The 12,559-nt window shown below is 61.1% G+C and overlaps 2 protein-coding genes across 2 annotated transcripts; one reads left to right on the top strand and one right to left on the bottom strand.

The window, feature by feature from the left end:
• The first annotated feature begins 844 nt into the window (after window positions 1-844).
• On the top strand, window positions 845-2,180 carry MSMP (microseminoprotein, prostate associated). The gene is made up of 3 exons (XM_026045013.1): window positions 845-956; window positions 1,562-1,670; window positions 1,991-2,180. The coding sequence occupies exons 1-3, from the start codon at window positions 845-847 to the stop codon at window positions 2,178-2,180; spliced, it is 411 nt and encodes a 136-aa protein (XP_025900798.1).
• Window positions 2,181-3,599: 1,419 nt separating this feature from the next.
• Window positions 3,600-12,284, bottom strand: RGP1 (RGP1 homolog, RAB6A GEF complex partner 1). Its single transcript, XM_026045005.1, has 8 exons — window positions 12,154-12,284; window positions 9,092-9,228; window positions 8,629-8,712; window positions 5,682-5,831; window positions 5,451-5,597; window positions 4,901-5,028; window positions 4,513-4,690; window positions 3,600-4,230 (listed from the first exon to the last, which is right to left on the bottom strand). The coding sequence occupies exons 1-8, from the start codon at window positions 12,267-12,269 to the stop codon at window positions 4,007-4,009; spliced, it is 1,164 nt and encodes a 387-aa protein (XP_025900790.1). The 5' UTR covers window positions 12,270-12,284; the 3' UTR covers window positions 3,600-4,006.
• Between the last annotated feature and the right edge of the window lie 275 nt (window positions 12,285-12,559).

Here is a 12,559-nt window from a genome sequence, read left to right as displayed (position 1 = left end):
CACAGGCTGGGCTGCAAGACCCTGGGGCCTTGGCAGCCTTGTGAGGTCCGTCCTCACGCTCCCCATGACACGGGCATTGTCCCGTAGCCCGCTGTCGTCCCCAGGAACCGGCCATCGTCCTTTAGTGTGCTCAGGGCTGCGAGCCTGGCCTGGCCGGAGCGGCCAAGCTGGGGATATCCATGGGCCCAGCTTGGAGGGCTGGAGAAGGGGCAAACCGGTGCTCCCGCAGTCCAAGGCGGGCCAGCCGAGGCCGTGCCGCTGCATCCTGCAGGGCTACAGCTGCATGCCCAACGTGGCTACAGCTGGGCTGGAGCATCCGACGTGGTGCCTCCCTGGCACATCGCTCGGTCCCTGCAAGGCAAGATGCTCCTGAGATCTCCGCTGTTTTGATGGATTAGAGAGGGCTCAATGTGACCAAGAGGGGAGTCCAGCGCTCTGCTCTGGTGCTGTGCCAAGGGCTGCAACCCTGCCGAGGGCAGCCCCGCTGGGGTCCTTGGATCCCCCCTCGCCGCAGAGCCTTGCGCCCACAGGGGCTTCCAACTGGAGACATTTCTGGAGGGCATGAATCAGCTTTTCACAGCTTGTTAAAAATCTTGATCCTACCTCTTGTTTTCATGCCTTTCAAATCAGGAAATGAGTTTTACAACTTTTCCAGTGGGGCACAGCTGGTGGCCAGGGTCGTAAAGCTGAACTTTATAAATATCTCTTCTTGGGATCAGGAGAAGAGCATTAAAAAGGCGGAGAGAGAAAGAGAGGGAGAGAGAAAGAGGGGAAAGGAGCAAAGGGAAGAGAGCGGGAAGGTAGCCTCAGCAGGACGGTGAAGAAGCCCAGCTCATCAACAGCCATGGCCACGAGAGCGCAGAGGACGGCGTGTGTCTGGGGGAGGCTTTGCCTGCTGCTCTCCCTGCTCCTCCAGCTGCCCGGCTCCCAGGCCAAATGCTACTTCCAGGCTAAAGGTAACGGGCTTGGGGAGGCAAGGTCTTGGTTTCCCCTGGGCTCTCGGGGCGGTGGGGCGGTCCCCTGCAGCACTACGGGCCGTGCTGAGCTCGGGAGCGTGCGCCAGGCTGGCCACGACTGGAAGGAGCAGTCTATAAAGCACGGAACAGCTCCCCAGGGCTCTGGCTGAGAAACTGCTCGCTGGGCCATGGAGAGCTCCTGGCAGGAGCCCGGCCAGGGCTGTGCGCGCAGGACCGGCAGCAAAGGGCAAGGGCTGGTGCCACCTGCTCCCAGCGGTGCAGGGGTGCTCCAATGGCCGTGGCGTGTGCCCCAAGAGCCACCCACCGTGGCCTCGAGTCCCAGGGCCACAAGGGCAGTGGGAAAGCCCAGGGCACAGCCGGGGCGGATGGATGGGAACATCTCTCGGCAGCAACCCCGGCTTCCCACCCCTGCAGGAGCACAGGGAGCCCGGCTGCGGAGCAGGGTGGAGAGGACACGGAGCAGCCTCTGCAATGCTGAGCAGAGGGGTGTTGCGATGTCACCGTGTCCCCTCTTTGCGGCAGAGGGCTGTGGGGAGGCTCCCACGCTCCCGGGCACTGGCTTACTGCCCCTGTTGGCTTTGCAGCTGCGTGCGAGTACGAGGGGAAGCAGTTCTCGCTGGGCGAGTCGTGGCTGAGCACCAACTGCCTGCTGTGCACCTGCCTGCACCCCGTCGGCGTGGGCTGCTGCGAGACGTGAGTGAGCGGCGCCGGCAGCGCCGCGGGCCGGGCAGCACCCCGGCCTCGGGGTGGCGGCTGCGGAGAGCAGAGGGGGTCCCGGGGTGCTCCGGGTGGCGGGGTCACCCTGGTCCTCACGCTGCTGGGTGGGGAGCAGGGCCAGCCCGGGGCACCCACTGCAGCGGGGGCAGGTGGGGCGGGTGGTCCTGGTAAGGGCTCTGCCCCGGGAGATGAGGGGAGCTGCGGCCCGGGCAGTGCCTGGAGGTGCAGGGAGCCTCCTGGCTCCATCCCGGGCCCTGCCGCTGCCGCAGCTGACGGTGCCGTGCCCTCTCCCGCAGCACCCAGCACCCCATCGACTTCCCCGACTGGTGCGAGGCTCACTACGACTCGCAGACCTGCCAGATCTCCGTGGTGCAGAAGGCCAACCCCAGCCTGCCCTGCGTGAAGGGCCTGGAGCGCGAGTGGGGCTCGGCCGGCACCGCCGAGCCGCTCAGCAACAAGGTGCTGGACGCGGGGCTGGGCAGATAGAGGCCCCCGCGCCGCCGGCACCAGCCTCCCTAGTCCAACGAGCCTCCTGCATGTGCCACCCCTGCCCCATCCCCTGGAGACGTCACTGCGGCCGCCCTCGAGGGAAACCACTATCCACTCTACTGAGCTGCCACTCACACCCTAGTGCTGCCCTGGTGCGGCTTTGCTTTCGCTTCCAGCTTCCAGAACCGAAGCGGGTCCCGTGGCCAGGAGCCGGCCTGCCGAGGAGGCCCTGCACAAGCCGGGGCTCCTCGCTTCCCGTGCGGGCCAAGCGCTTGGCCAGGGCACCCATGTCCCCAACGGGGCTGCCCTGGGGTGCAAGAGGCAAAACCCTCCTCTACAACCACTAATATATCCCCGAGCCCCCAGCCCCGCGCCCCAACCCTGGGCAACATCGCAACGGAGCCAGCCCTGGGCAGGCGGCAGCGCATGGGGGGAAACCACTAGCAAGTGTCCCCAGCCTCCCCGGGCAGCCTGCCCCATTGCCAGGGGGCAGCCCGGGGGGCCGGGGGGTCCCGCTCATGTTCGGGGAGCTGGAGCGACCTGCGTGCGCCGCGACGGGGCCGGCAGCCCCCGGCCCGCCCCGCTGTGCCGTGCCTCTGTTGTGCAGAGCCTTGTGTAGATGTTTCTGTTCTTGCAATAAACGTATTCAACCAAGCAGAGGTATCCGGGGTTGCCTCCTTGGTCCAACCCAGGTGCGTGTGGAGCTCGCGCCTGTCCCGCTCCAGCCCTCCGGAGAACAAGCGGCTCCCGCTTGTGCTGGTGCCCACAGGGCTCAGCACAGGGCTGAGCTCAAGGGACATTCCTGATGGTCCTTGTCACCATCAGCCTGCAGCAGCACGAGGGGCATCGCCCAGGGCCTGCCTCCCATCGCCCAAGGGGCAGTTGGAGGCTGGAAGAGATGCCCCCCCTGCACCCCCATCCGCACAGCCGGGGCACGGTGACACCCCCTCCCCTGCGGCAGCAGTGCCAGGGCTGGGAAAAAGGCTCTGTGCAAGATCGAGTTTGCACCTTCGGATATTTATTAGATTCCCACACAAAGAGGAAAACTCTTTGAAAGTTTGGTAGAAATGTGGAGTGGGCTCTTGAGCAGGGAGACCTGAACTCAAGGCCAGCTCCAGGAATGCACAGCACCCATTTTCGCTCCCACTCCGCAAGGATCCTGAGACCTGCAGGATACCTCTTGACTGAGAGGGAGCTCTGTACTTCTCAGTTTAGGATCGACACCTCGCTCAGCCTCACAGGGCCAAAGCACCCGGCTACATCCTGAGCCTGCGCAGGCGCCGGCAGGGCTGGCCGGCCCTCGCCTGCGCTGGGGCAGCAGGGGTGCCAGGCTGGGCACACGAGACACCCCTTCCCCGGAGCAGGACACGGGCACCAGGGCAGAGCCTCCCTGGCGAGCAGCGTCCCACCCGCTCAGGTGGCAAGCACGGACCACCTGGAAACGAGAGCCCAGCTCGTGGGGTCCCGCAGCAAGGACACGGGCGTCACGCAGGGACACGGGCGTCACGCAGGGCTGCTCCGAGGCTTCACCAGGGGAGCTCTGCTCTCCTCTCCTCGGGCCGGGCCGCTCTCTCGTGGAGGGCCCGCGAGGGCTGAAGGCACGTGGGGCCGTTCCCGGCGGGCAGGTCTCTTTCCCGCGATGCCCCGGTGAGGGGGGAGCCGGCGCGGGGCTCCCAGCCGCCAGGCTGCTGCTCGGGCACCGCAGCCAGCGGGGAGCTGCTCTGCCCACGGGCGGGCAGGGCACACGCAGCCCGTGGGTTACAGTCCTGCCACCATCCGCACCCGCCTGCAGCGCGGCAGGCTCCTACCGGCCCTGCCCGCTCTTAGATGCTGATGGAGTTGGTGCTGGAGAACTGAGACACGTAGGAGGCCAGGATGGGGTTGGTGGGAAGCACTTTGATGGGCAAGTCCCAGCTGAAAGTGTCCACGTTGATCTGCTCCACGCCTGTCCAGGTGACGGCCTCCGACTGGCCACCACGCACCACGCAAGTCCCCGCAGATTCCCCCGAGGTCACAAACTCGAAGTGCAGCCTCCACTTGAGGGACACTGTGGGCAAGAGCAGGGTCAGCAGACCCCACAAGGGTGGTGGGTCCCACACAGGACAGTCCCCACAAGGCAGTGCCACACCACAAGGGACAGCGGGTGGCTGGCTCCCCTGGCAGGGGGGCAAGCTAATACGCCTGTCCCCATGCAGGCCCAGCTCCCGCCAGGCCCTGCAGCTCCACGGAGGGTTTGCAGGACAAGGCAGGGCCGCCCGCAAGCCGAGGGGAGCCGCAGCCCCTGCTGCGGAGCCATGGGGGGCAGCTCCCACCCGCGGTGGCCACTAACCGATGTTGGTGGAGAAGCCCGGCGTGGAGCCCAGCGGGACGGGCAGGCTGAAGCTGCTCTGCGCCGTGTGCAGGCAGGCCTCCTGATGGCGGGCGTGCGTGCTGTAGGAGACGGGCTGCCCCCGGCGCCGCTGGAACTCCTCCTGGATGCTCTCCTCCGTCTGCAGGCTCACCGAGTACTGCGGAGCAAGGGGCAGGGCGCTCGCGCTGCCACTGCTTGCAGCCTGGGGGTCTCCCATCCCCGAGGTGGGCGCCACCTTCCCCACCTCACACCCTGCGAGGACCTCAGGTGGCTCCCACCTGACTCCCCAGTGATGCTTAGTGCCACCCTGGCCACCAACTCATTCTTCCACCCCTGCAAAGACGGCTCTTCCCTTGCCAGCGCTGACCTGCAGACACGGGATGTCGCCTTCTGAGAAGTTAAACGTCCCGATGACGTCCTCTCCAATCTTATACACTGTCTTAAAGATGCAGAAGGTGCCCACCTTCCCACGAGTGTTGCTGATGTTATACAGGTCTGTGGAGGGAGCAAAGGAAACAGGCTGCAGCCTGGCGAGTGCCCCTTGCAGCAACCTGGGGTCATTTCAGAGCCCACCAGACACGAGGCTGCAACTGCTGCCTGCAAATGCAGGACAGGTCCCTGCAGGGAGGGGAGCCTGCAGTGAGCAAAAGGAAACCACGCAGTGTGTGATATGCCAGGGAAGAGGCTCTGCCTGGCTGCGATAGGAAGGCTCTGAGCCTGGCAAGGAGGAGAAAGGGGAGCTGATCCGAGCAGGTCCTCATGGAGCTGCTCGACAGCACCAGTCAGAGCTCTGTTTCACTAGCACCAGACTTGGGCAGATGGCCCTGATCTGGGAACCCGACACGGATGGGCCTGTGGGCACTGCCCGCTGCAGGCACGGGTCAGGAGAGCAGGACCAAGCAGGAGGAACGACCTACGCAAGCTGCGCCGGGAGGTGGCCACCATGAGCAGCTCCGTCGCCAGGTCCGCCAGGCGCGAGTCCTTCTTCAGGCCCTCCTCCTCCTCCAGGAAGGGGTTGGAGGGAGCAACGGCCTCATCCTGCGGGAACTGGTAATCCTTGAGGCCTGCGGAGAAGGCAGCAGATCAGCGGGGCAGGGCAGGGCGCGGGCAGCCCCGTGTGCGCAGCGGGGACAGCGCGGCGGCCTCACCGTGCAGGACGAGGACGCGGAAAGGCACGCGCAGCAGCTTGATGGGGGAGTTGACCCGCTGGCAGCCGATGGTCAGCTTGTACACGTACTTCACCGACTGGCCCCGGAACGAGGGGGGGCCGTCTACGGGCAGCGTCTCACAGTAGGAATCTGCAAGGGGCAGAAGGGAATGCTTTCCAAAAGCAAACTGAAGGTCCTGGAGCTGCTGGTCAGCGCCTCCCTGGTCGGCCAGGAAGAGCAGGAGACCAGTTGAGGAGCAGGGCAAGGCGCTTTCCACCATCTCCTCTTGCCCTCGGCAGGCTGGGCATGTGCCCTGCTCCTGCGCCCCGTGTCCCAAGTGCCGCCCTCCAGACCCTGCCTCCGCATTCGCAGCCGCACGCACCAGCTCTGCCTCCAAAGAACGGGGGAGATGCAGGACCCGGGAACACGAGCACGGGAGGACTGCGCTTACCCAGCACAAGCTCGACCTGGCTTCGCCTCTGCCGGCTTCCCTTGTGTGCCAACGTGGCTACAAGGAGCCCAAAATTATTAACCACCCTGGGAGTAACTTAGGGAGCATCCTCCTTCACAGAGCAGCTCTGAGATTTCCAAGGCACCGGCCTCTCGCTTGGCACGGTGCTCAGCCCTCTCCAAGCCCCTCACCCACTGCACAGACCCCAGCGCGGCGCGAGCGCTTCCCAACCTCCCAAACTGCGGAACAGCAGTGACACAAAGGGCCTCTTCGTAGCGGAAAGTCTGCGCCCACCTGCCCGCCGTGACGGAAATACCCCCTGCCAGGGGAAAGGCAGCGTCCTGCTGCTGAACCGCAGCTCCTGCCCCCAATCAGGCACTTCCTAAACTCTGAGGCTTAGATTAAAAGATAGGGTTCTGTTTTAAATAAAACTTCCAGATTTAGAAAGCAGGATTCCAAGGAAAAACAACCCAAAGCAAGAGCAGTGCCCAGAGCTCCTCTGCCAGGCTCTCCCATCTAGAAGGGCAAGGGAATCCCGCGGGAACAAGGCAGGGGTGCAGCTAAAGCTGAGGGTTGTCCCCACCGGGATGCAAACATGGCATTTCATGGGAAGGGTCAGGAGAGCTGCAGGACACTGTGGAGCTCAGGGACATCGCCAATGCCAGGCAGGAATCCCTGCTTACTACCTGGCACAAAAGGGCCGAGACTCGGGAAGACCCAGGCTCAATGCCAGGCCCAGGAGGAAACGCATCCCTGGTGCTCCGGGTGCCTTCCCTGTCCCCCTGCGGCACCCCGGCCTGTGCCTGGGCAGCCGGCGCTTCCTCCTCTCTCCGTGACACAGCAAATAGTTAAAGGTGGCACCAAACCGGAGGGGAGGTAAAAACAAAAAGCCACAGAAATGACCCGAGGGCTCCAGAAAATGCCTATGGGTGACAAATGTAAAGAGCGTGACCTGGACAACGCGCCCAAGCGCTGAGAGGTGAGTCGACTTCAAAATATAGGCACCAGAGCAGGCGAAGAGAGGGAAGAATTAGCCTGCAAGCAACTGCAGATGAGGCTTTTATCAAAAAGCAGCCTCACACAACCTCAGCCAAACGTGCCAGCTCTGGCTATATTTTAATAGCAGTACTTCGCTGTAGAAGAATTAAGATTTCTTGGTATTTTTTTCTGCCTTTCCGAACTGTGCAGCAAAAGTCAAAACTTCTGGAAAACAGGAAATGAAGAATTAAGATGCACACCCACACAGCCTTAACTCTGCCTCCACGGAGCTGGCAGGAGCCCCCAGGACCGATCCGCCAGCATGTGCCAGCTGCAGGCTGGCACGAGGGGGGCCGAGCCGGGCCTGTGTGTCCGGGAGCAGGGACAGGGCCCCTGGAGACCCTCCCGACACGAGGCCTCTGGCTCTGCTGTGGCACGGCCGCCTTTCTGCTCAGGAGGGAAAGAACTGGAGGCAAAGGATGGGCTGTGCCGGATAGTCGAGGTGGCGTTTCGGACACACGTCCCTTTGTCCAGGCAGGCCCTGTGGGTCTGAAAGGGCAGCAGGCCACGGCCTCAGAAAGAGCCCGTTGCAGTTTGGGTCTCCTTGGTGCTGTTGCAGCTCTGCTCTCACCTCCCTGGGGCTGAAGGCTCCGGCGGATGGAGCGGGGGGACCCCCTTCCTCCACCGGCACCGCATCTCTGCTCCGGGGCTCTGAGGCTTGAGGAACATCCAGCAGCCAGGCAGGGCACGTGCCCAGGGCAAGCTGGAGAGCCCGCCACGCACAGGGCCTGCCATGCTGAATGCTGCAACACTGCAGGAGCCCTGCTTGGGAATGCAAAGGCAGGCTGCCGAGGAACGACAGGCTCAGGCACACGTCTGCCAAGCGAGGGGGTCTCTGTGGAAAGGATGAAAGTTTATCTGAAGAATAAATCAGAAAGGAGCGAGGAAGGAGCAGCTGAAAGGGGGCCCAGTGGAAGAACATAGCTGAGGGCTTTGAAGGGATGGAGAGCTCCGAGATGGAGAAGATCAGAAGTACTTGCTTCTGTGGCAGAAAAGTCAGGAAAACCAGGACAGGCAAGACTGTGATGTGAAGGACAGCTATAACCTTCAGAAGAACCATGGACCTTTGGAAGATGCCATTACGTTCCAAGAATTCTCCAGTGCAGGCAAAGAAAAAAAAAGGCAGGGAAAAGCAGGTAGGTGTTTCTGTCCTTCCAGCTGCAGCCAAAGGTGGTTCAAGAGTGTTTGCAGCCACACAAGGGACCTATGGCAAAGGACACGGGCCAGAGGGCAGAACCGAGGGACACTTTGCAGTACGTGGCCTTGGTGCTCTGGAGAACAAACCCTGGGTGATGCTGTGGAGAGCAGCTCCTTAGCATTTACACTCCCCACAAGGTTCCTGGCCCTCTGTGAGCACCAGGTCTCCCATGTGCAGCACCCAGGCCTGCAAAGCTGGTGTGAGAGCGGGGCTCCCAAGAGATGAACGCTTTGAGCAGAGGAAGAGAAGACAGGACTCACAGGACTTTGACTCGCCAGGATCCAGGCGCAAATCGCAGAAGAGAATCTTTGGTGGCGTGGACAGGATGCACTGGCCCCGCTCTCCTGGAAGAGAGGAAAACTCCGTGAGCTCTGCAGAGCCGCCGGGCCAGGCGGAGGGGCCCTCGTCCTGCCCGGGCCCCGCACGCTGCCCTCAGCAGCAGCAGGAAGGAGAAGGGACGGACAAGGAAAGATCCCTTTCCCCAGGCGTGTCACGAGACATTCCCAGAGCAGCCCAACTGACAACCCTTGTGTTTTGCTCCGTCCCTCGTGCTTTGCCCCAGCTGAGCACCACTTTGATCTCAGCACATCAAGGAATTTCGCACGGAAAGCAACAGAGTCCCCCTTTTTATTCCCGCACACGCTACCCACAGACACACGTTGCTCCCGGCCGATTCCTGCCCGTGGTTCCCTCACTTCCCAGGGCCACGGGAGCGGCACTCACCTCTGTTGGGGACGAAGACGGTCTCGTTCTCAGCCTGCACGTCGGGCTTGCCGCCAGCCGAGGGGGGCAGCGCCACGCGGCCCTCGCTCGCGTGGAACTGGCAGTGGATCTGGGCGCTGGCCCACGCCAGCATCTCGCTGCGGGCAAAGAGGAGCAACATTCGTGTCCGGGCTTTAGGCTGGGTCTGAACAAGCGAGAGCCCAGCGAGCGGCAGCCCCTCCTGGGAGAGGGCCTGGCCACGGGCACCCACAAAGCGCCGCTCACAAACCCAAGCTGGGTCGTGGAACCAAGGCCACTTCTGCCTCAGTGTGACAGCCACCAAGCCTGGGCTTCAGCCACGGGCTGAGCCCGCAGGCCCGCGTCTAGAAGCGAGGTTTCTGTGTCAGTCACAGCCACAGCACATGGGGCACGGCACAAGCAGTGAGGACACAGGCAAAGGCAAAGACGGGAGGCAACACAGGGCAGCAGCCCCTACCCCGAGGGCTGCACGAGGCCACGTGGCCCGAGAGGCAGCCCAGGGCCTTCCTCGCTCCGCCACCCTTGTCATCGCCAGCGGCCCCACACGGGCCATGCGGGGCAGGGGACGTGTAGCCATCACGACTGAGAGGTGACACGTGCAGCGATGCTCTGGGGCTCGGCCACCCCCGTGTTTAGCACAAGCTCCTGGGGCACCTGTAGCTGCACCAGCAACACTGGGTGAGGGCTGAGCCCCCGGGGGACCATGCTGAGAAAGCAGCATGGAGCTGGGATGGGGGAGAAGGAGCATGTTCCTTGGCTGCTCACAAAGACAAGGCCTAAGGCAGGGAATGCTGCAATACCCACTTTTTTTTTTCCTAGAAAGCAAATGCACGAATGCAGATTCAAACATGGTTCAAAATAAAGCCTGGCTCGCAGACAAAACCCAAGGCCCACAGAGATCCTCCGATGCCAACCAACAGCGATGCCAAGGTCACCCTTCCTGCTCTGCCTTTTGGCTCTTGGCAGCTCTCCCGCTGCCTCCTCTGCTCGTCACCCCATAGGCACGAGGCTGGAAACGCCACAAGGCTCTGCAGTCTCCATGCCCATGGTAAGCCTTATTTCACCCGAGGAGGAAGCACTGGGAGGAATTCACTGGAGGCTGTAGGGGAGGCAAAGGTGTCATTTTGCTGCCTTCCTGTTCAGTCACAAGAATTGTTTTGTGCCCAGGGTGAAAAACAGTCTTGCATCTCCAACTTCACCACAGTCTCGGGTGTTCCACAGCATGGGTATTTCCCGTGGCATCACCCACACCTTTCAGTCTCCAAACCCTTATCTACCTGTATTTTAACAGCTGCACTGCTCATCTAGCCCGTGCCTGGTTCCTCTGGTGCTCTTTAGCATCACGAGTTCCTTTCAGCTCATCAGTTAGGTACTATTTGATCACTGGCCTGCTCTGGTTGCCAATGTGTTGGATTCTCTACCCCTACCTCTATGTGCTGTAATTCTGCATCTTCAACGTGTGGCTTTTTCATAGCGGGGGCTAAAAGGTGTTCATAACGCTTCTGCTATATGAAAACACACAAAGGCTCTTAAGAGACAGTTTTTAAAATTTTAAATAACCTTAACATGGTTACAATACCTTAAAACATAGGATTCTTGTCTGTTCAGACACAGTGAATCTTGTCTTCATTTCTTTTCAGTATCATGCAACAAAATACCCCAGAATTGTTCTTATTTTCAACCAGACACACAAAATTTGGAACATCTTGGTCTCGTTTTCATATGCCTCACACATCACCATCAAATTCTCGGCATGCCATTTGCTTACTACCCTGTGCTTCAAATATATGAGCATATATAAGGTAGTAAGCAAGTTCTACCCTAAACACAGCAGAGAAAGTGGCCTAGATTCAGGGCAGCTTTCACCAGCCCTGAGAGCTACTCCTTGAGACGTCCATCTATTTACTGCAGCGGCTGAACTTTGATCTGGCTACTGCTTTTATGCTGTAGGTTCATTTTCTGATCCACCCATCCACGAGGTGTTTCCATTCATGTGAAATAGCCTGGACTAGTCAGTTTGCTCACATAATCTTTTTTTTTTCCTCCATGAGGCAATTTTTGAAATTCAGAAATGAATCTCCCATTACTGCTCCACTTTCTATCCCCTCAGTCCTGTGTGTTTCCAAGTAATAGGAGCTGCCCTGACTCGGGCCCAGGACAGAGCCAGAGCTCTGCACGCAGCCTGGCTGGAGCTGACCATCCCCTCGCACACTGTCCTCCCAGGGCTGGGAAAAAACAACGCTATCACTTTACAAGAGGAGGTTCTGGAAGCGAAAAGCTTGTGCCATAGCTGAGCCTGGGAGTTTAAGTCAGTGGGCAAGGGGAAAGAAAAGATGGAAAGCCAAGGACGCTGATTAAGGGGTCCCATAGAGGGGATGCCTGCCTGAGCTTCGTACCTGCACTGAACCAGAGCTGGAAATGACACTTCCCAGGAAGGAGCCACAGGAAGAAAGCACCCTGCAGCCCCTGCAGAAGCAGTCAAGGTCATGCACACAGCACCACGAGGCACAGAGCCTTCGGGTGAATCCCGTGCGGAATTTACTACACTCTGCCTGTGAGTCAGTGCAGGAAGCTCCTCTGCTCACCCTTCCTCCACGCCTTACAGGCGGAGGGAAGACCGAGAGAGAGGCCGGACGCAAGGGCTGGGCTGCAGAGAACATCTCTGACTCGTGCCCTCTCTGGGCTTGCCCCTTTGATGGGCAATCCCGGGGCAGGATCACCCTGAGCTGTCAGTGCAGCGCCAGGCATGGACAGTTCCTTCTGGAAACGAGGAAACGGTGACACTGCGTGGAGGTGGCCCCGTAGCCCTGCGGTGCTGGTGTAACCAGACTCTCTGGTTTCCCAGCCAGTCTGGCTTCATTTTCTGCCAGTGACTCTGCTGCTGAGAGCAAACTCGAGGGGCAGCGAGGAGCATCTCCCTCAGCATCCCAAACTGTGTATTTCCCTCTAGTCTCCCTCTGGAGCAGGAAAGTGTAACTGGTGCCAGTTTAAGGCCCTGGAGCAAGCAGCAATGGGGCGAAGCAGCGGCGCGCGGGCTGCCCTACCTGCTGGCGGAGGTGGACGAGGCCGACAAGGGGTTGGTGAAGGTGATCACGCACTCGAGCAGCTCCCCGGCCAGGAACACGGGCCCGCGGCCCAGCTTGGCCAGCACCTCGATCATGGCTCGGCCGGCTCCGCCGCGCGCGGCCCTGCCAAACACAACGGTGCCTCTGGAGCGAGGGCGGCACGCGGAGAAGCCCGGCCACGAGCGGAGATACCGGGACAGGGACAGCCCTGGCCACTCACACTCATACTGGGGGTGAGGGACAGCCCTGGTCACTCACACATGCACAGGTACAGGGGGACTGGGGACAGCCTGGGCACACTGACACACACACACAGGTACAGGGGGATTGGAGACAGCCTCATCACCCTGACACACACACACACACACACACACACACACACACA

Source organism: Nothoprocta perdicaria, unplaced genomic scaffold (assembly GCF_003342845.1).
Source record: "Nothoprocta perdicaria isolate Ctin4 unplaced genomic scaffold, notPer1 scaffold_393, whole genome shotgun sequence".
Taxonomy (NCBI): Eukaryota; Metazoa; Chordata; class Aves; order Tinamiformes; family Tinamidae; genus Nothoprocta; species Nothoprocta perdicaria.
This window is presented reverse-complemented; position numbering and strand designations above follow the sequence as displayed.